The sequence below is a fragment of the Mustela nigripes genome, chromosome 3 (genome assembly GCF_022355385.1).
Source record: "Mustela nigripes isolate SB6536 chromosome 3, MUSNIG.SB6536, whole genome shotgun sequence".
Lineage (NCBI taxonomy): Eukaryota > Metazoa > Chordata > Mammalia > Carnivora > Mustelidae > Mustela > Mustela nigripes.
In genome coordinates, this window is record NC_081559.1 from 121,231,031 (window position 1) to 121,255,471 (window position 24,441).

Here is a 24,441-nt window from a genome sequence, read left to right on the forward strand (position 1 = left end):
GTCCTGGGATCGAGCCCCACATTGGGCTCTCTGCTCAGCGGGTAGCCTGCTTCCCCCTCTTCCTCTGCCTGCCTCTCTGCCTACTTGTGATCTCTCTCTCTGTCAAAAAAAATAAAATCTTTTTAAAATAACTCTAAAGCTAAAATTCTTCACTGAGCTCCACAGGCAAATCTTTTGGACCATAGCATTATCTTAAAAATGTATTTAAAATTTTACCCCTGGGGATAAAAATATATGTTTATAAAAAATAAAAAAAATTTTAAAAAATAAAATAAAATAAAATAAAATTTTAAAGTTCTAAAAAAAAAATTTTAAGTTCTTTAAATATTAGCAGAGGATTGCTGTAATGTGTATGTGTACATGGTCAGATGGGCGATGGATGGGTAGATGGACACAGATATGCAGAATTTCAGAATATTTACTTACCATTCATTACCTTACAACAATTCTCCCAATTTGGTTAGGAAAATAGATGATTTTTGTTATAGTTCAAGTAAGGAATAAGTAAATAGCAAAACCTTTTTGAAGCAAGAATCCTTTAATAATGATACTCATTTCCAGAGAACAATAAATACAGAAATTACAAGCGGTACATGTAACAGTAATCTTTTCCTTAGCAACAGAAAGCACCTACTTTTATACAACTTACAGGGCAAACACATTTAATGAAAATCAGCACTGGGAAAAGTGACACAACAGAAGAAAATTGCAAGTAAAATGAAAAATTACTTGTTCTTGACACTAACTAGTGAGATTCATACTCAGGTACTCCATCCCAGGCGAAACCGGAAGGCTGGAGATTCTGAGGTTAGAGGGCATGTTCAGCTTCGGGCAGCAGCGGTCTGGGGCTGCTCAGATTGGAGCTGTTTACCAAGATATTCCCTAAAACAGTAGGAATAAAATAACAAAGTTGTTTAACAAAGCTTAAACAAAATTTAAATGAAGTTTCAAATCAAAGCACAGTACACCATGTTATCTATACTTACTTTAACATCTAAAAATTAGTGAAATATCTCCAGAAAACTAAACTTTTCCAGATTTGAAAGGTACCTATACTGAATGAATTTGAAACACTCTCTTTACCATGCATAAGTCATTACACACACAAACAGGTGATTCTGCATGCAACTACAAGGCAGTGTCTACCTCCCTGTCTGGGTCAAGTTTTGTTTACTGCAGTCATACTTTTGCAATCGACGAAGTTCAAAATCAACTGAAGTAGGATTCCAAGTCAGTGGACTGATACATGAAAAACACATTTCCTGATACTAGTGAATGAATATTAATTACCTAGACCTCGGAATGAAAATAAATCACTAAAAAATACCATCAAGATTGACAACACTTAACGAAACTTGTTACTGTGCACTTTCTCTGCACCAACATAGTCTAAAACCTTCACAAAGATGGTCATACTGAATCCACAAACAATCCCAAGTGCAGAGAAGTAGTATTCTCATTGTGCAGGTAAGGCAACTGAGGCTTAGAGCAGAGGTTTCCAAACTACTTAGGTCACATTCTCCTTTAGGAAATGAACGTCGGCCCAGAGAACGTGTATACTTAGCTCTAAATTACACACAGATTTCACTGTTAATTCCAGGGGAAAAAAATAATCTCTTTCCTATTTTCCTGTGAATGCCTTGCCCAAACTTCTGTTTCTGAACAAAAGAAGAGATTTTGTGAATAACATTTTAAGAAGTCCCCACTATGAAAAGGAAAGAGCATAAGTTTTGGATAGAGACCTGGATTTACATTCTGGGTGCATGTCTTCCCATGGACATAACAGTTCCAGAGGCTGTGGGATGAGGGCACCTGCTGGGGACGAGTAGCAGGCACACGCAGGCGCACTGTCATCTTCTCTCCTCATTAGCTGACATTTAACCGCTCCTTGTCTAAGCACCTCCAGGAAATGACCTGTGGGCCACCAGCATGGACCAGTAATGTGACCCTACCTTTCTCCACAGAGGTCCAGAGAAAGGGGATTGAGGTAGTCCAAGGATTTTACTATGCTGCTCTACCTCCACTATCATGGCCTTAGTCCAAAGCTATCAAAGATATGAAGCAAGACTGAGAAAAGGAAGACAAGTTAGAGATAGGAACCAGACGGAATTCTGTGGACTTGGGCCAGTGAAGGTTTAGCGACCCCCCCCCAGCTCACGAAGATAAACTAGGACTGAAAATACTTAGGGACTGACTGAAACCTCCTATATCATGAACATGATTTATGTGGGTTTTTTTTAACCCTTATACTGACTTATTAATTTTGGGTGTCATATTAAAGCATATAATATATTTTTGTGTCACTTACAAGCTACACAAGCATAATCTAGACAATGGGTATGGATCTTACTTTCAACCAACAGTAAGGAAGTAGTTCTGTCTCACTCACACAAGGGCTAAAAGGGAAACCACCTATAAAGTTCATTAGGAAAAAAGTAAGTTTATTGTCACTATAAATGTCACCACTCTGGAGAGGCCTGCAACTATGGAGTATGTGTGACTGCATAAGTTTGATGTGCTGGGCTATATTGCTGTTCTTGGGTCGGGAGGGAAGATGAGAGGGAGGGTATAACAACATTTACCACAAAATTTCCAGATCTTATACATATATTATATATGCATATATAATACATACATATATTTGTTTTTTCCTATGTATTTAAAAAATCAAGCCTGAAATTAGACATGCTTCATTGCAAGAGGGCCCTCAAATATTCCAATTTTAAATGTTAGACTCTTTACTGTAAAGGATGAGCAGAATATGCAACCCCAAAATATGCCACTTTGGTGTACTATTGTGAACTGTAGATACTTGAAAATAGCCAAGTGCAGGGAGAGGCTTTCTCTGAACTCCCCTTATCTACCTAAAGACAGGTCCTCCAAAAGGAACTCAGTTGTCCTAAGTCCCCTCCCTGGGAGTTTCATCAAACAGGGAGGACTGACTCTTATCACAAGAGAACAGTCTTAAAGTCCATATTACATCGAGAGAGACTTGGCAGACCATGTCACAGTCTCGTATCTCCCACCTACTCTGCTACGGGCCCAGCCATCATTCCCAAAAATCACATACTCCTTATAAGAGGCCTACATCCCCACTCTTTGTTCCCTATTAAGATGGAATTTAATCTTAAATTCTAAAGCTACAACTTTAAGTTACCCATTTTTTCCTGGGTATCTCCCATGTGTACATGAGGTATAACATGTTAATCAATAGCTTTTTTCACATTCATCTGTCATTTACTACAGGGTCTCAGCTAAGAACTCAAGAGTGTAGAAAGAAAATTAGTTTTCCTCCCTTCTTAGAAAACATTTAAAAAGTGTTCCTAAAGATACCATGCCACCCTTCAATTATAATAAGCTGTGGTACTTTCAATAAGGTCCAGTGCGAAGGGCCATGTTCTAAATAGACGTTTCCAAGACAAATCACAAGAGAATAGAACAACGCCTTCCAGAGCTCAGTGCTCTGAACTGCCAAGAGATGGAAAAGGGTCTGGCTGGCTCTGATCACACACAAAGGCTCCCATCTGCTCCACGCCTTAGAGAGACATGAAGGGTGGTTTGCTTCCCATACCAGGTTTAACTGACACTCAGGGATGAGAGTGAATACTTGGGAGGTGAAAGAGCTAACTGATTTCTTCAAAAAAAAAGACATTATTGAAATAAGGGTCAAAGAGGAATAACAGAACAAAACAAAGATGAGCCGTTCTGGCAGAGAATATAAAACGTGCCAAACCATGGCTTTTTGCTCACTGGTTTTCTGCTTCTTTGTTTTTCTTGGCCAGAGGTCTTTATTATGGATGACATGCTCTACGATCCTCTCATTTTTTTTTTTTTCCTACATACAAAGTGGCCCTGAGACATCTACTTCTTTTTCACTACTTTAGTGCCTGGGATGCAGAAAACACAAGCCTTCCTTTGTGTCTGTTAAATAGAGTTTATGCAACTTAAAGATTCAAAGGACAAGAAAGAACACACATAAGGGGTTCAACTGTGAATGTGTACATCAAGAATCCCAGAGGAAACTTTGTGAGCCTAACTTGTAGGTCACACAATGCTGAAAGTCTAATAGGAGAAGAAACCAAATGGGACCCATGGAGAGAAGAATCAAATCTCCTCAGGCTTTTCTGAAATTACTGTTTGTAATGGCTTATTGAGTTGTTAAAATACCAGAGAGAGCTGACCTGAAGCCCAACTGAAAAAGATATTAACTGTAGAAAAAGGATTTGGCCTACCCAAAGCTTTGGCAAACATCTACTCCTTTGAACTTAGCTTATAAAATGTTATAGTCTGTTTCCCTCATGTCAATTGGCAACATGCAGTCCATTAAAATATTCCCCCAAATCATCTAAGCCTGCCTGTGAACTCCCTATGACCCCCCAGCCATAGGGAAGTCTTGGCACTATGTGCCTGGGGCAGAGAACACAGGACAGTTGCCACATTCCACACATTATTACAACAATCCTGGACACCTGTTTGTAGGTATGCCCACGCGTTATCCTCCTGTGTTTAAAGCATCCGTGTGAGGTGAGTGTTATCTCCATTTATAGCAAATCAACTGGAGCCTCAGAAAACTTCCAATAACAAGCTCAAGGACAAACTGAGCAAATAGCCTGGACAGGGCTCAGATCCTATTCTCTTTAATACTGTGAAGCTGCCAGGCCCCCAGAAAGAGCCCCCAAAGGTGTGAAAAGCAGCCACTATTCCTAATTTTACACATTAGAGAATAATAAGAAGGTATGAATAATGTCTTCAGGTTAAGGTAACATTACTGTCAGGCAAAAGGTAAAATAACTATGGATTTTACTTCCAGGGATTATAATGGAACCATAACAAAGGACTCAAGAAGAGTTATTTTAAGTGAATTATCTATGTATTGAGTTGGTCTTTCTCTCTGTACCTGAAAATACAAAAATAAAATTCAACTTATAATTTGTTCAGAAAGTACCCAATTTGTACCAGCAATCCACAGGAGTTTGACATTAAATGTTTACTTCTACTAAGAAGCAAAATTTGAGAAGTATAATATTTTCTCCTCTTTAACTTCATCCATAATTTATATCATTTGGGATTCTAAATATTTGAAACTGAAAAAAGAAAGGGTCTGAAGACCTACTCCCCTTTTTAAAAATCCATGTACAACCGCAAATATCATTCTCAATGGAGAAAAACGGAAAGCTTTTCTGCTAAGGTCAGGAACACGGCAGGGATGTCCATTATCACCACTGCTATTCAACATAGTACTAGAGGTCCTAGCCTCAGCAATCAGACAACAAAAGGAAATTAAAGGCATCCAAATCGGCAAAGAAGAAGTCAAATTATCACTCTTCGCAGATGATATGATACTATATGTGGAAAACCCAAAAGACTCCACTCCAAAACTGCTAGAACTTATACAGGAATTCAGTAAAGTGTCAGGATATAAAATCAATGCACAGAAATCAGTTGCATTTCTCTACACCAACAGCAAGACAGAAGAAAGGGAAATTAAGGAGTCAATCCCATTTACAATTGCATCCAAAACCATAAGATACCTAGGAATAAACCTAACCAAAGAGACACAGAATCTATACTCAGAAAACTATAAAGTACTCATGAAAGAAATTGAGGAAGACACAAAGAAATGGAAAAATGTTCCATGCTCCTGGATTGGAAGAATAAATATTGTGAAAATGTCTATGCTACCTAAAGCAATCTACACATTTAATGCAATTCCTATCAAAGTACCATCCATCTTTTTCAAAGAAATGGAACAAATAATTCTAAAATTTATATGGAACCAGAAAAGACCTCGAATAGCCAAAGGGATATTGAAAAAGAAAGCCAACGTTGGTGGCATCACAATTCCGGACTTCAAGCTCTATTACAAAGCTGTCATCATCAAGACAGCATGGTACTGGCACAAAAACAGACACATAGATCAATGGAACAGAATAGAGAGCCCAGAAATAGACCCTCAAATCTATGGTCAACTAATCTTCGACAAAGCAGGAAAGAATGTCCAATGGAAAAAAGACAGCCTTTTCAATAAATGGTGCTGGGAAAATTGGACAGCCACATGCAGAAAAATGAAATTGGACCATTTCCTTACACCACACACAAAAATAGACTCAAAATGGATGAAGGACCTCAATGTACGAAAGGAATCCATCAAAATCCTTGAGGAGAACACGGGCAGCAACCTCTTCGACCTCTGCCGCAGCAACATCTTCCTAGGAACAACGCAAAAGGCAAGGGAAGCAAGGGCAAAAATGAACTATTGGGATTTCATCAAGATCAAAAGCTTTTGCACAGCAAAGGAAACAGTTAACAAAATCAAAAGACAACTGACAGAATGGGAGAAGATATTTGCAAACGACATATCAGATAAAGGACTAGTGTCCAGAATCTATAAAGAACTTAGCAAACTCAACACCCAAAGAACAAATAATCCAATCAAGAAATGGGCAGAGGACATGAACAGACATTTCTGCAAAGAAGACATCCAGATGGCCAACAGACACATGAAAAAGTGCTCCATATCACTCGGCATCAGGGAAATACAAATCAAAACCACAATGCGATATCACCTCACACCAGTCAGAATGGCTAAAATCAACAAGTCAGTAAATGACAGATGCTGGCGAGGATGCGGAGAAAGGGGAACCCTCCTACACTGTTGGTGGGAATGCAAGCTGGTGCAGCCACTCTGGAAAACAGCATGGAGGTTCCTCAAAATGTTGAAAATAGAACTGCCCTATGACCCAGCAATTGCACTATTGGGTATTTACCCTAAAGATACAAACGTAGTGATCCAAAGGGGCACGTGTACCCGAATGTTTATAGTAGCAATGTCCACAATAGCCAAACTATGGAAAGAACCTAGATGTCCATCAACAGATGAATGGATCAAGAAGATGTGGTATATATACACAATGGAATACTATGCAGCCATCAAAAGAAATGAAATCTTGCCATTTGCGACAACATGGATGGAACTAGAGCCTATCATGCTTAGCGAAATAAGTCAAGCAGAGAAAGACAACTATCATATGATCTCCCTGATATGAGGAAGTGGTGATGCAACATGGAGGCTTAAGTGGGTACGAGAAGAATAAATGAAAGAAGATGGGATTGGGAGGGAGACAAACCATAAATGACTCTTAATCTCACAAAACAAACTGAGGGTTGGTGGGGGAGGGGATTTGGAGAACGGGGTGGGATTATGGACATTGGGGAGGGTATGTGCTTTGGTGAGTGCTGTGAAGTGTGTAAACCTGGTGATTCACACACCTGTACCCCTGGGGATAAAAATATATGTTTATACAAAATAAAAAATTAATTAAAAAAAAATCCATGTACAAAATTTTTCACAAAAGAAACCATGCTGCATGTTGGGAAAGCACTGATTAAGAAATATCTTTTTTAAGGGGCACCTTGGTGGCTCAGTCGGTTAAGCATCTGACTCTTCATTTTGACTCAGGTCATAATCTCAGGGTTGTGGGTTTGAGCCCTGAGTGCTCAAGGTTCAATGCCCAGCAGGGAGTCTGCTTGAGACTCTCTCTCTCTCTGCCCCTCCTCCCTCGGGTGCCCATGCACGCACACATGCTCTCTTTAAAATAAACAAATCTTTACCCACCCACCCCCCAAAAAAGAGGGCGCTTGTGTGGCTCAGTCAGTTAAGTGTCCAACTCTAATTTTGGCTCAGGTCATGATCTCAGAGTTCTGAGACCGCGCCAGTGTGGTGCTCCATGCTCAGAAGGGTGCCTGCTTCAGGCTCTCTTTCCCTCTTCCTCTGTATCTACCCCTGCTCACGCTTGCTCACATGCGCTCTCTCTCTCTCTCTCTCTCTCTCTCAAATAAATAAATAAAATCTTTAAATTAAAAAAAAAAAACCTATTTTATTCTCTTGTCAATGGCCATAAAAAATCTATACTTTGGCACTGACCATAATACCAAAAAATCACTTTCCAATTCCTGAGAAAGCTACACAGGGCTTGAAAGAGGTAGTCTGAAGATTAGCTACCTAGGTTCCAAGCTGTTAGTAGCTAACATATCAAGAAGTGTTTACCTGGTATATTTTTAACTCTTAGACGAGAAAGGCCTTCACCATATTACAATCTTCACTATACTTAGGGCTGTGTAAGTAGTTGAACATTTTTATTCTTTCTTTAAAATTATAGTTAAAAAAAAAAAAACGTAGTTGAAGGAACTATGATATCATCCAATATGCTTCACCTATATATAATTTAAACTCACAGTGACTTCACCCATACAATTTAGCGCCTGGAAAAGAGAGAATTTTCTCCTGACAAACATATTAATCTGTGAAAACTACAATCTCCCTTATTTTTCTTTTTCCCTTGGTTGCCAAAAAGTTCAGTAGAAATTCCATGGTTACTATCATTTTTATATTATTTTCTTTAGTCTCCATTTGATATGTAAGCTTTCATAACTAAAATTATGAAGGACATACAATTCTATATCCCACATCCTTCTGTGAGTTTATTACAATAATTATTAAAACTACAACTGAGGTAGAGGAGTTCCCTATGAACGATAATCCTTCTGCTGTGTGGCTGCTACAGAACATCACTCAACACAAATAACTATCCAGCCCCAACTGTGAACTGTGAAAAGGAGAGGCCCAAAGATGGCGGAGGAGGAGGGGAATCCTATCTCAACCAGTGCCAAGTTGAGCTTAATATCTACCAGACCATTCCAAACACCTATGAAATCAGCCTGTGATGTAAGAAGATATATCTGGATCCCTACAAACAAGAGTATCTCCAAGGCTGGTCTGGAGATATGAAATAGGGAGCCAAGATTCTGCAGGCAGATATCAGAAGATAAACAGAAGCAGGAGGGAGCCTCCAGGATCCCTGAACCGCTGGAGCACAAAAGCCTCCTGTGCTGGGGACCAGGCACAGACTGGCAGACTGGTCGCAGCAGGGAAAGGACTTTAGGTCAGCTCCCCAGCCTTCTAGTCTGAAACCTGGAGATTATGAACTGAGGGGCGGCTGGTGGTTTTAGAAGCACAAAGGGCAGAGATGTGCCTGGACCTGGAAGCAAGGCTGGTAATGCTACTGTGGGGCGCACAACCCAGTATCCTGCCATTTTTAGCAGCATAGACAAATGGAGAGGGTATGGCCTGGAGAGCTCACTGAAGAACAGACTATGATCTCTCTGTTCTGAAGAGGTTAGATACAGTCACTTCTGCTCTGACTCTCAAAAGAGATGTGGAAAGCCACTAGGGAAAGCTGCCAGAGAACAGAAGTCCCAGGAAAACTGTTTTCACTGACCCCATTGCCCCCCCCACAGAGGAGTCAGGGCAACTCTGCCCAAACAGAGTTGCCTGAGTAACAGTGCTGCAGACCCCTCCCCCAGAAGACAGGGTGGAAGTACAAGAGGCCAACAACCCTAAAGTCCCTATAAAACAGGTGCATCTTGCTTCTGTTGTGGTCAATAATCTGGAATCTATACATTCCCTCAACCACCTCAACAGAATAACTAAGAGGAGAAACCCCCAATGTAGGAAAAACTCAGACTGCGACCTCTGCCACAGAACTAACTGTGGATATAAGAAAGATGTCGGAAGCAAACTTCAGCGTTCTGAAGACAATAGCTAAGATGGAGAAAACTATTAATGGCAACATAGATTTTCTAAGGGCATAAATGAAAGCTGATCTGGCAGAACTTAAAAATGCTATCCATGAGATCCACTCTAACCTTGACACTCTTAACAGCCAGGGTAAACAAGGCAGAAGAACAAATTAGTGATCTAGAAGACAAACTGACAGAAAAGAAGGAACAGGAGGAGGCCTGGAACAAACAGCTTAAAATTCATGGAAACAGAATTAGAGAAATAAATGCCATGAAACCTTCCAATGTCAGAATTCCTGGGATCCCTGAAAGGATAGAAAGGGGGGTGATCATTAGATATATTTGACCAAATCATAGCTGAGAATGTCCCTAATCTGGGGACTGAAACAAGTATCCGTGTCCTAGAGGCAGAGAGGACGCCTCCCAAGATCAAGGAGAACAGACCAATACCCTGGCACGTAATAGTAAAACTTAGAAATCTTAGAACCAAGGAAACCATCTTAAGGGTAGTTAGGGGGCAGAGATTCCTTAGATACAGAGGGAGGAACATCAGAATAACATCAGACCTGTCCATGGAAACCTGGCAAGCCAGAAGAGGCTGGCTGGCAACACATATTCAGGGTACTAAATAAGAAGAACATGCAACCAAGACTTCTTTATATGGCAAGGCTGTCAATCAGAATGGATGGAGAGAGCTTCCAGGACTGGCAGAAACTTGAAGAACAGGTAACGACTAAGCCAACACTACAAGAAATACCAAGGAAGGTTCTATAAAAGGAGAAAAACCCCAAGAGTAATACAGAACAGAAATATACAAGGACAGTCTACAGAAACAAGGACCTCACAGGAAACATGGTAACAATAAAATAGTATCTCTCAATAATCATTGTCAACATGAATGGCCTAAATGCTCCCATAAAGTGGTACAGGGCTGCAGATCAGTTAAAAAGACAAGACCCACTGATATGCTATCTACAAGAGACTCATTTTGAACTTAAAGATAGATCCAGACTGAAAGTGAATGGATGGAGAACTATCTTTCATGCCAAGGGACAACAAAAGAAAGTTGGGGTAGCAATTCTCCTAACAGACAAATTAGATTTTAAGTTGAAGACTGTAGTAAGATACACAGAAGGACACTATATCATTCTTAAAGGATCTATCCAACAAGAAGATCTAATAATTGTAAATATCTGTGTCCCCAACATGGGAGCAGCCAACTACATAAGCCAACTGTTTACCAAAATAAAGAAACATATTGGTAAGAATTCATTAACTATAGGGGATCTTAACACTCTACTCTCAGCAAGAGACAGATAATCTAAGCAGAAAATCAACAAAGAAACAACAGCTTTGAATGACACACGGGACCAGATGGACCACACAGATATACACAGAACATTCCACCCTAAAACAACAGAACACTCATTCTTTTCAAGTGTACACGGAACTTTCTCTAGAATAGACCACACTGGGTCACAAATCAGGTCTCAACTGATACCAAAAGATGGAGATCATTCTCTGCATATTCTCAGACCAAAATGCTTCAAAACCGTAATTCAATCACAAGATAAAGTTTGGAAGAAATTCAACCACTTGGAAGCTAAAGACCATCCTGCTCAAGAATGTCTGGATGAACTAGGAAACCAAAGAAGAATTTACACAATTCATGGAAACCAAAGAGAACAAAAACACATCGGTCTGAAACCTATGGGATACAGCAAAGGCAGTCCTAAGGGGGAAATAGACAGCCATCCAAGTGTCACTCAAAAAAATAGAAAAATCCGGGAGAGGAGTCAAGATGGCGGAGAAGTAGCAGGCTGAGACTACTTCAGCTGGCCGGAGATCAGCTAGATAGCTTATCTAAAGATTGCAAACACCTGAAAATCCATCGCAGATCAAAGAGAAGAAGAACAGCAATTCTGGAAACAGAAAAACGACCACTTTCTGAGAGGTAGGACCGGCGGAGAAGTGAATCCAAAGCGAAGGGAAGATAGACCCCGGGGGGAGGGGCCGGCTCCCGGCAAGCGGCGGAGCAACCGCGCACAAAATCAGGACTTTTAAAAGTCTGTTCCGCTGAGGGACATCGCTCCAGAGGCTACCCGGGGCAAAGCCCACACGGGGTCAGCGTGGCCTCAGGTCCCGCAGGGTCACAGAAGGATCGGGGGTGTCAGAGTGTCGCAGAGCTTGCGGGTATAAGAACGGGAAAGCCGGCTACAGAGACAGAGCCTACAGTAAGCTCGCAGCTCGGGGTGACCTTGAACCGGTCGCAGGCTCGGTGAGCTCAGAGCGCGGCCGGAGGTCAGGCAGACGGGAGTAACTGGGCGCTGTTCTCTGAGGGCGCACTGAGGAGTGGGGCCCCCAGCTCTCGGCTCCTCTGGGCCGGAGACCAGGAGGCCGCCATTTGTATTCCCGTCCTCCGGAACTCTACGGAAAGCGCTCAGGGAACAAAAGCTCCTGAAAGCAAACCCAAGGGGATTACTCACCCCGGCCCCGGGTAAGGGCGGTGCAATTCCGCCTAGGGCAAAGACACTTGAGAATGACAACAGGCCCCTCCCCCAGAAGATCAACAAGAAATCCAGCCAAGACCAAGTTCACCTACCAAAGAGTGCGGTTTCAATACCAAGGAGAGCAGCAGAATTCTAGAGGAGGAGAAAGCCAAGCTTGGAACTCATGGCTTTTTCCCTGTGATGTTTTTTAGTCTTGCGATTAATTTAATTTTTTTCTTTTTCATTTTTTGTTTTTTTTCTCGCCTTCGGGTAAAATTTTTTTTAACTGTTACCTTTTTCTTTTTTAACGATTTTTTACTAGTTTATCTAATATATATATTTTTTCTTTTTTATATTTTTCTTAGGTGTTTTGTTTTTTTTTTTAATTCTTTTTTTTTTCTTTTTTCTTTTGTTTTTTCTTTCTTCCTTTTTGAACCTTTTTTTATCCCCTTTCTCCCCCCTCATGATTTGGGATCTCTTCTAATTTGGTTAAAGCATATTTTCCTGGGGTTGTTGCCACCCTTTTAGTATTTTACTTGCCCCTTCATATACTCTTCTCTGGACAAAATGACAAGACGGAAAAATTCAACACAAAAAAAAGAACAAGAGGCAGTACCGAAGGCTAGGGACCTAATCAATACAGACATTGGTAATATGTCAGATCTAGAGTTCAGAATGACAATTCTCAAGGTTCTAGCCGGGCTCGAAAAAGGCATGGAAGATATTAGAGAAAGCCTCTCGAGAGATATAAAAGCCCTTCTGGAGAAATAAAAGAACTAAAATCTAACCAAGTTGAAATCAAAAAAGCTATTAATGAGGTGCAATCAAAAATGGAGACTCTCACTGCTAGGATAAATGAGGCAGAAGAAAGAATTAGTAATATAGAAGACCAAATGACAGAGAATAAAGAAGCTGAGCGAAAGAGGGACAAACAGCTACTGGACCACGAGGGGAGAATTCGAAAGATAAGTGACACCATAAGACGAAACAACATTAGAATAATTGGGATTCCAGAAGAAGAAGAAAGAGAGAGGGGAGCAGAAGGTATACTGGAGAGAATTATTGGGGAGAATTTCCCCAATATGGCAAAGGGAACGAGCATCAAAATTCAGGAGGTTCAGAGAATGCCCCTCAAAATCAATAAGAATAGGCCCACACCCCGTCACCTAATAGTAAAATTTACAAGTCTCAATGACAAAGAGAAAATCCTGAAAGCAGCCCGGGAAAAGAAGTCTGTAACATACAATGGTAAAAATATTAGATTGGCAGCTGACTTATCCACAGAGACCTGGCAGGCCAGAAAGAGCTGGCATGATATTTTCAGAGCACTAAACGAGAAAAACATGCAGCCAAGAATACTATATCCAGCTAGGCTATCATTGAAAATAGAAGGAGAGATTAAAAGCTTCCAGGACAAACAACAACTGAAAGAATTTGCAAATACCAAACCAGCTCTACAGGAAATATTGAAAGGGGTCCTCTAAGCAAAGAGAGAGCCTACAAGTGGTAGATCAGAAAGGAACAGAGACCATATACAGTAACAGTCACCTTACAGGCAATACAATGGCACTAAATTCATATCTCTCAATAGTTACCCTGAATGTGAATGGGCTAAATGCCCCTGTCAAAAGACACAGGGTATCAGAATGGATAAAAAAACAAAACCCATCTATATGTTGCCTCCAAGAAACACATTTTAAGCCCGAAGACACCTCCAGATTTAAAGTGAGGGGGTGGAAAAGAATTTACCATGCTAATGGACATCAGAAGAAAGCAGGAGTGGCAATCCTTATATCAGATCAATTAGATTTTAAGCCAAAGACTATAATAAGAGATGAGGAAGGACACTATATCATACTCAAAGGGTCTGTCCAACAAGAAGATTTAACAATTTTAAATATCTATGCCCCCAACGTGGGAGCAGCCAACTATATAAACCAATTAATAACAAAATCAAAGAAACACATCAACAATAATACAATAATAGTAGGGGACTTTAACACTCCCCTCACTGAAATGGACAGATCATCCAAGCAAAAGATCAGCAAGGAAAAAATAAAGGCCTTAAACGACACACTGGACCAGATGGACATCACAGATATATTCAGAACATTTCATCCCAAAGCAACAGAATACACATTCTTCTCTAGTGCACATGGAACATTCTCCAGAATAGATCACATCCTTGGTCCTAAATCAGGATTCAACCGGTATCAAAAGATTGGGATCATTCCCTACATATTTTCAGACCACAATGCTCTAAAGCTCGAACTCAACCACAAAAGGAAGTTTGGAAAGAACCCAAATACATGGAGACTAAACAGCATCCTTCTAAAGAATGAATGGGTCAACCGGGAAATTAAAGAAGAATTGAAAAAAATCATGGAAACAAATGATAATGAAAATACAACAGTTCAAAATCTGTGGGACACAACAAAGGCAGTCCTGAGAGGAAAATATATAGCGGTACAAGCCTTTCTCAAGAAACAAGAAAGGTCTCAGGTACACAACCTAACCCTACACCTAAAGGAGCTGGAGAAAGAACAAGAAAGAAACCCTAAGCCTAGCAGGAGAAGAGAAATCATAAAGATCAGAGCAGAAATCAATGAAATAGAAACCAAAAAAACAATAGAACAAATCAACGAAACTAGGAGCTGGTTCTTTGAAAGAATTAATAAAATTGATAAACCCCTGGCCCGACTTATCAAAAAGAAAAGAGAAAGGACCCAAATAAATAAAATCATGAATGAAAGAGGAGAGATCACAACTAACACCAAAGAAATACAAACTATTATAAGAACATACTATGAGCAACTCTACGCCAACAAATTTGACAATCTGGAAGAAATGGATGCATTCCTAGAAACATATAAACTACCACAACTGAACCAGGATGAAATAGAAAGCCTGAACAGACCCATAACCAGTAAGGAGATTGAAACAGTCATTAAAAATCTCCAAACAAACAAAAGCCCAGGGCCAGACGGCTTCCCGGGGGAATTCTACCAAACATTTAAAGAAGAACTAATTCCTATTCTCCTAAAACTGTTCCAAAAAATAGAAATGGAAGAAAACTTCCAAACTCATTTTATGAGGCCAGCATCACCTTGATCCCAAAACCAGAGATGGATCCCACCAAAAAAGAGAGCTATAGACCAATATCCTTGATGAACACAGATGCGAAAATACTCAAGAAAATACTAGCCAATAGGATTCAACAGTACATTAAAAAGATTATTCACCACGACCAAGTGGGATTTATGCCAGGGCTGCAAGGTTGGTTCAACATCCGCAAATCAGTCAATGTGATACAACACATCAATAAAAGAAAGAACAAGAACCATATGATACTCTCAATAGATGCTGAAAAAGCATTTGACAAAGTACAGCATCCCTTCCTGATCAAAACTCTTCAAAGTGTAGGGATAGAGGGCACATACCTCAATATCATCAAAGCCATCTATGAAAAACCCACCGCAAATATCATTCTCAATGGAGAAAAACGGAAAGCTTTTCTGCTAAGGTCAGGAACACGGCAGGGATGTCCATTATCACCACTGCTATTCAACATAGTACTAGAGGTCCTAGCCTCAGCAATCAGACAACAAAAGGAAATTAAAGGCATCCAAATCGGCAAAGAAGAAGTCAAATTATCACTCTTCGCAGATGATATGATACTATATGTGGAAAACCCAAAAGACTCCACTCCAAAACTCCTAGAACTTAGACAGGAATTCAGTAAAGTGTCAGGATATAAAATCAATGCACAGAAATCAGTTGCATTTCTCTACACCAACAGCAAGACAGAAGAAAGAGATATTAAGGAGTCAATCCCATTTACAATTGCATCCAAAACCATAAGATACCTAGGAATAAACCTAACCAAAGAGACACAGAATCTATACTCAGAAAACTATAAAGTACTCATGAAAGAAATTGAGGAAGACACAAAGAAATGGAAAAATGTTCCATGCTCCTGGATTGGAAGAATAAATATTGTGAAAATGTCTATGCTACCTAAAGCAATCTACACATTTAATGCAATTCCTATCAAAGTACCATCCATCTTTTTCAAAGAAATGGAACAAATAATTCTAAAATTTATATGGAACCAGAAAAGACCTCGAATAGCCAAAGGGATATTGAAAAAGAAAGCCAACGTTGGTGGCATCACAATTCCGGACTTCAGGCTCTATTACAAAGCTGTCATCATCAAGACAGCATGGTACTGGCACAAAAACAGACACATAGATCAATGGAACAGAATAGAGAGCCCAGAAATAGACCCTCAAATCTATGGTCAACTAATCTTCGACAAAGCAGGAAAGAATGTCCAATGGAAAAAAGACAGCCTTTTCAATAAATGGTGCTGGGAAAATTGGACAGCCACATGCAGAAAAATGAAATTGGACCATTTCCTTACACCACACACAAAAATAGACTCAAAATGGATGAAGGACCTCAATGTACGAAAGGAATCCATCAAAATCCTTGAGGAGAACACGGGCAGCAACCTCTTCGACCTCTGCCGCAGCAACATCTTCCTAGGAACAACGCAAAAGGCAAGGGAAGCAAGGGAAAAAATGAACTACTGGGATTTCATCAAGATCAAAAGCTTTTGCACAGCAAAGGAAACAGTTAACAAAATCAAAAGACAACTGACAGAATGGGAGAAGATATTTGCAAACGACATATCAGATAAAGGACTAGTGTCCAGAATCTATAAAGAACTTAGCAAACTCAACACCCAAAGAACAAATAATCCAATCAAGAAATGGGCAGAGGACATGAACAGACATTTCTGCAAAGAAGACATCCAGATGGCCAACAGACACATGAAAAAGTGCTCCATATCACTCGGCATCAGGGAAATACAAATCAAAACCACAATGCGATATCACCTCACACCAGTCAGAATGGCTAAAATCAACAAGTCAGTAAATGACAGATGCTGGCGAGGATGCGGAGAAAGGGGAACCCTCCTACACTGTTGGTGGGAATGCAAGCTGGTGCAGCCACTCTGGAAAACAGCCTGGAGGTTCCTCAAAATGTTGAAAATAGAACTGCCCTATGATCCAGCAATTGCACTATTGGGTATTTACCCTAAAGATACAAACGTAGTGATCCAAAGGGGCACGTCGTGCACCCGAATGTTTATAGCAGCAATGTCCACAATAGCCAAACTATGGAAAGAACCTAGATGTCCATCAACAGATGAATGGATCAAGAAGATGTGGTATATATACACAATGGAATACTATGCAGCCATCAAAAGAAATGAAATCTTGCCATTTGCGACAACATGGATGGAACTAGAGCCTATCATGCTTAGCGAAATAAGTCAAGCAGAGAAAGACAACTATCATATGATCTCCCTGATATGAGGAAGTGGTGATGCAACATGGGGGCTTCAGTGGGTACGAGAAGAATAAATGAAAGAAGATGGGATTGGGAGGGAGACAAACCATAAATGACTCTTAATCTCACAAAACAAACTGAGGGTTGCTGGGGGGAGGGGGTTTGGGAGAAGGGGGTGGTATTATGGACATTGGGGAGGGTATGTGTTTTGGTGAGTGCTGTGAAGTGTGTAAACCTGGTGTTTCACAGACCTGTACCCCTGGGGATAAAAATATATGTTTATAAAAAATAAAAAATTATATTAAAAAAAAATAGAAAAATCCTGAATACACAAACTATCTTTACACCTTAAAGAACTGGAGAACCAACAACAAATTAAGCCTAATCTATGCACAAGAAGGGAAATAATTAAGATTAGACCAGAGATCAATGAATTAAAAACCAGATATCTAAAAGAACCATCTATGAAACTAGAAGCTGGTTCTTTGAATGAATTAATAAGATCAAAAAACCACTGGCCAAATTTACCCAAAAGAAAAGAGAACAGACCAAGATTAATAAAATTATGAATGAAGCAGGGTAGAGCACGACTAACACCAAGGAAATAGAAATCATCATCAGAAATTAGAAGCAACAGCTATATGCCAATAAGTTAAGCAACCTAGAAGAAATGGATGCATTCCTGGAAATCTATAAACTTCCAAAACTGAATCAGGAAGAAACTGAGAACCTGAATAGACCAGTAACTAGAACAAGATTGAAGCAGTAATCAAAAACCTCCCAAAAAACAAGAGCCCAGAACCTGATGGATTCCCTGGGGAATTCTACCAAACATTCAAAGAAGAAATAATACCTATTCTCCTGAAGCTATTTCAAAAAACAGAAACAGAAGGAAAACTTCCAGACTCTTTCTATGAGGCCAGTATTACCCTGATCCCCAAACCAGGCAGAGACCCCATCAAAAAGGAGAATTTCAGACCAATATCCCTAATGAATATGGATGCCAAGATTCTCAACAAGATACTAACTAATAGGAGGACCCAAAAGTACATTAAAAAGATTATCCACCATGACCAGGTGGGATTTATCCGTGGGATGCAGTGGTAGTTCAACATTTACAAATCAATCAATGGGATAGAAAAAATTAACAAGAGAAGAGAGAAGAACCACATGGTCCTCTCCATGCCGAAAAGCCTTTCACAAAATACAACATCCTTTCCTGATTAAAACTCTTCATAGTATAAGGATAGAGGGAATATTCCTCAATTACATAAAATCCATCTATGAAAAACCCATAGCGAATATCATTCTCAATGGGGAAAGCTGAGAGCCTTAAGATCAGGAACACAAGAAGGATGCCTATTCTTGCCACTATTGTTCAACATAGTACTAGAAGTCCTAGCAATAGCAATCAGACAACAAAAAGAAATAAAACGTATTCAAATTGGCAAAGAAGAAGTCAAACTCTCTCTTTTCACAGATGGAAAGCCCAAATGACTCCACAACCCCAAATTACTAGAACTCATACAACAATTCAGTAATGTAGCAGGATACAAAAATCAATGCACAAAAATCAGCTGCTTTCTTATACACTAACAATGAAACTGTAGAAAGAAAAATTAGAGACTTGATTCCATTTATAATAGCACCAAAAACCATAAGATAACTGGGAATAAACCTCACCAAAGAGGTAAAGGATCCATACTCTAGGAACTACAGAACACTCATGAAAGAAATCGAAGAAGACACAAAAAGGTAGAAAAACATCTCGTGCTCATGGATTAGAAGAGTAAACACTGTTAAAATGTCTACGCTGCCCAGAGCAATCTATATTTTCAACACCAATCAAAATACCATCCCAATCAAAATACCAATGGCAGGGCGCCTGGGTAGCTCAGTTGGTTAAGCAACTGCCTTCAGCTCCTTCAGTCCTGGGATCGAGTCCCCCATCAGGCTTCCTCTGCTCTGTGGGGAGCCTGCTTCTCTCTCTCCCTCTCCCTCTGCCTGCCACTCTCTCTGCTTGTGCATATTCTCCCCGCCCCTCTGTAAAATAAATAAAATGTTTAAAGGAAAAATACCAGCGGCATTTTTCAAAGTGCTGAAACAAACAATCCTAAAATTTGTATGGAACCAGAAAAGACCCCAAATCACCAAGGAAATGTTGAAAATGAAAAACAAAGCTGTGGGCATCATGTTGCCTGATTTCAAGCTATATTATAAAGCTGTGATCAGTAGGACAGCATGGTACTGGCACAAAAACTGATACACAGACCAATAGAACAGAATATAGAGCCCAGATATGGACCCTCAACTCTATGGCCAACTAATCTTTGACAAAGCAGGAAAAAATGCCCAATGGAAAAATAACCGTCTCCTCAATAAATGGTGCTGGGAAAATTGGGACAGCTCAATACAGAATAAAACTGGACCATTCTCTTACACCATATACAAAGATAAATTCTAAATGATTGAAAAACTTCAATGTGAGACAGGAATCCATCAAAACCCTAGGGGATGACATAGGCAGTACCTCTTCGACATCGGCCACAGCAACTTCTTTCAAGACATGTCTCCAAAGGCAAGGGAAACAAAAGTGAAAATGAACTTTTGGAACTTCATCAAGATAAAATCTTCTGCACAGCAAAAGAAACAGTCAACAAAACAAAGAAGGAACCCATGGGATGGGAGAAGATATTTGCAAATGACAATATGGATAAAGGGCTGATATCCAAGATCTATAAAGAATTTCTCAAACTCAACACCCAAAAAATAAGTAATAAGTCAAAACATGGGCAGAAGGCACGAATAGCCTTTTCTTTTCCAAAGAAAACATACAAATGGCTGACAGATGCATAAAAAAATGTTCATCATCATTAGCTATTAGGGAAATTCAAATAAAAACCACATTGAGAGACCACCTTACACCAGTTAGAATGGCAAAACTTGACAAGGCAAGAAACAACAAATGTTGGATAAGTTGTAGAGAAAAGGGAACCCTCACACTGTTGGTGGGAATGCAAGTTGGTGCAGCCACTTTGGAAAACAGTGTGGAGGTTCCTCAAAAAATTAAAAATAGAGCTACCCTATGACCAAGTAATTGTATTACTGGGTATTTACCCCAAGGATACAGATGTAGTGAAACAAAGGGCCATATGCACTATGTCCGCAATACTCAAACTGTGGAAAGAGCCAAGATGCCCTTCAATAGTCATCTGTGTTCAAAAAGTTATGTTCACAATAGCTGAACTGTGGAAAGAGCCAAGATGCCCTTCAACATATAAATGGATAAAGAAGATGTGGTCTTCTCTGGAATACAATGGAATATTACTCAGCCATCAAAAAGGATGACTGCCCAACTTTTGCATCAGCATGGATGGGACTGGAGGGGATTATGCTAAGTGAAACAAGTCAAGCAGAGAAAGTAATCTATCATATGGTTTCATTTATTTATGGAACATAAGGAATAGCATGGAGGACATTAGGAGAAAGAAGGGATAAATGAAGGGGGAAAATCAGAGGGGGAGGCGAACCATGAGAGACTACGGACTCCAGGGGAAAAACGGAAGCTTTTAGAGAGGATGAGGTTAGGGGAACGTGTTAGCCCAGTGATCGGTATTAAGTAGGGCACGGATTGCATGCAGCACTGGGTGTTACATGCAAATAATGAATCATGGGACACTACTGTATGGTGACTAACATAACATAATACAAAAGATACTAAAACAAAAAAATAGAAAAATAAAACTACAACTGAGCCATAATTGTATTCCTCTTAACCTTTACGTATCTCGTCAGAAAACAAATGGGTATAATATAAATCAAAAATGAAATATCTTTCTCTGGATGTATAAAAACAAATTTTTTTAAAATATTAACTTTATACTGGATTATAACACAGATTTCTATTGGGTGAAGAGTAAACAATATTTAAATATTTTATACAGGCCTGGGCTTTTTAATGCTAGTTCACTATAGTTATAAGTTGAGTTATTCCTCAGGCTTCTAGCATGATTTTCCGTATCATACACAAAGCAAATTTTGTTTTTAGAAATCAGTTTTCTTATGTAACTACCGAACTATGTAAAAAAATCACAGTGCTCTCTCCCATCAGCATCTGATTTACATAGTTAGAGACACAGTTAAATTCCAAATGTAAGGACATAGAGTCAAACTGTTTCCACAATACTTTAAATATTTCAACCTAGGCATAGTGACCACCATGATGTGTACCATTTCCTAGTGCCTGCTATTTACTTAGCACTGCACTAACAGCTCGATCTACATTTTCTTATTTACTCTCCACCATAATATTCATAAAAGCTATGTATGAGCCCCATTTTTATAAATAAGGAACAGGAATAAGGAACAGGAATTGAGCAATGAAAATGACACGCTGTAATGTTAGGGTAACTAGTTAATGGCCAGAGAGTATTTGTATCCATGTCTGATTTAAAAACTCAAAGTCTTAATCACTATATAGTACCACCTCATGGTACACTATTCTACCTCACACTGACTGAGGCCGTATTATTGTGTAGATGTGAGAGTAAAGAGCTTAAGAACATCACAATGTGAGTCCTCAAATTTATTTCTCAAATATATTTTCCTAACCACCAGCCATTTTATTTCCTAACAGCATCTAAATTCAAAGTATCTCTAAAGAGGTCAGTGATTCTAAAAGTAGAATCTGTTTATGTGAATTCTGGTCCTAAGAAACAAAGATGTATATTTTAAAATCAATTGCATTAGAGTCTATTACAAAAGCAATTTAGGCAAAGTTTGCAATAACAAAATTATTTTTCACACAGGAATTCCAACAATCATTTTAAACTAGCTACTTAATCTAAAACATCCAGCCATAAAATCTATAAAATCTAAATATCCAGAGTTTCTTTAGCTCCAGCTTATTTTCAAGACTAGTCCCTCTTTACCTATTAGCACCAGCTTTATCATTACATCAGCAGTGTCTTTCATACTTTATCATTTTTCCAACATATGGAGACGATATGCAATGCACTGAGCCACTCAAAGTATCAGAGTTGGCAGCAGACACTTCTTTTCCTTTTAACAATTTTAAGACTGGTTTTAATAGAGCAGTTTTAGGTTTGCAACAAAACTGAAAGGATGGGACAGAGATTTCCTATATACACCCAGCCCCAGCGCATGCACAGCCTCCCCTACTATCACATCCCATACCACACTGGTACATTTTTTTACCAAGGATGAACCTGCATTGACACACTATAACCATCCAAAGTGCATAGTTAACCACAGGGTTCATTCTTGATGCTGTCCATATTATGCCCTTGGGTGATTATATAATGACATATATCATCATCATACCAAACAGTATTTTTAGTGCCCTCAAAACCCTCTCTAGTCCAGCTATTCATCCCTTCCTCCTTCCCCACACAACTCATCTTTCTATAGTCTGTAGTTTTGCCTTTTTAGATGTCACATGGTTGATTTATACAGCATGTAGACTTTTCACTTTGGCTCCTTCCACTTAGTATGTGTTTCAGGTTCCCTCACACCTTTTCATGGCTTGACAGCTCATTTCTCTTTCATGCTAAGTAATATTCCATTACCCTGATGGACCCAAGTTTGTTTATGCACTCACCTACTAAAGGACAGCTGGGTAGCGTCCAAATTTTGGCAATTATGAATAAAGTTCCTATAAATGTACCTGTGCAATTTTTTGTGTGGATATAAGTTTTCAACCCCATTTGGGTAAATGCCAAGGTGCATAATTGCTGGATCATAAGAATATATTTAGTTTGATAAGAAACCACCAAATAGTCTTCCAAAGTGACTGTACTATTTTGCATTCCTACCAGCAGTAACTGAGACTTCCTGTTACTGCATACCAGTATTTGCTTTTTGTCAGTGTTCGATTTTGGCTAATCTAACAGGTATATAGTGGTATCTCATTTTTGTTTTAATTTGCATTTCCCTGATGACATATGACGTGCATCTTTTCATATATTTATTTATCAACAGTGTATCTTCTTTGGTGAGGTGTCTGTTAAGGTCTTGGGCTCATTTCTTACTGAGGCTGTTTTCTTATTGTTGAGTTTTAAGGGCTCTTTGTATACTGCAGATAATAGTCCTTTATCAAACGTGTCTTTTGCAAATAAATATTTTCTCCCAGTATGTAGCCTGTCTTCTAATTCTCTTGACATTATTTTTCATCGATGTTTTAAATTTCCATGAAACCAACTTCTCAATTATTTCCTTCACAAATCATGCATGCCTTTACCATTGTATCTAAAAATGCATCACTATACCCAAAGTCATCTAGGCTTTCTCCCATATCATGTTCAAGGAGTTTTACAGTTGCACATCCTGCAGTTAGGTTTATGATCCATTTTAATTAATGGAGTTAGTTTTTGTGAAGGGTGTAAGGTCTATGCCAGATTCATTTTTGCATGTGGACATCCAGTTGCTCCAGTACTGAGACATCTTTGCTGTACTGTATTGCTTTGCTTCTTTGTCAAAGGCCAGTTACCTATATTGGTGGGGGTCTATTTCTAGGTTCTCTATTCTATTCCACTGCCCTACTTGTCTGTTCTTTCATCAGTACCACACTGTCTTGTGTACTGTAGGTTTATATGAAGTCTTGAAGTCAGGTAATGTCAATCCTCTTAACTTTATCCTTCCCCTTTAATACTGTGTTGGCTATTTGGATGTTTTGTTCTGCATATAAATTTTGGTATCAGTCGGCTGAAATTCACAAAATAACTTTCTGGGATCTTAACTGAAGTTGTACTGACTCTATGGATCAAGCTGAGAAGAACTAACACCTTAATACTGAATCTTCCTATTCATGAACACAGGGTCTCTCTCCATTTACTTAGTTCTTTGATTTCATTCATAGAGTTTAGTTTTCTTCATGATATAGCTTATATATATTTTTTGTTAGATTTATACCTAAGTACTTCGTTTGGGGGAGGAAATGGCTTTTTAATTTCAAATTCCACTTTTTCATTGCATGTATATAGGAAAGTGATTTACT

The 24,441-nt window shown here is 39.2% G+C and overlaps 1 protein-coding gene across 3 annotated transcripts in view; it reads right to left on the reverse strand.

Moving 5' to 3' along the window:
- Nucleotides 1–517: 517 nt before the first annotated feature.
- The window catches only part of ATP6V1H (ATPase H+ transporting V1 subunit H), a 145,407-nt gene continuing 121,483 nt past the window's right edge, over nucleotides 518–24,441 (reverse strand). For all 3 annotated transcript variants that reach the window (XM_059392853.1, XM_059392851.1, XM_059392852.1), the window contains one exon: nucleotides 518–882. In XM_059392853.1, coding sequence (XP_059248836.1) covers nucleotides 822–882 — 61 coding nt within the window. In that variant the 3' untranslated portion in view covers nucleotides 518–821. The remainder of the gene's footprint in view (nucleotides 883–24,441) is intronic.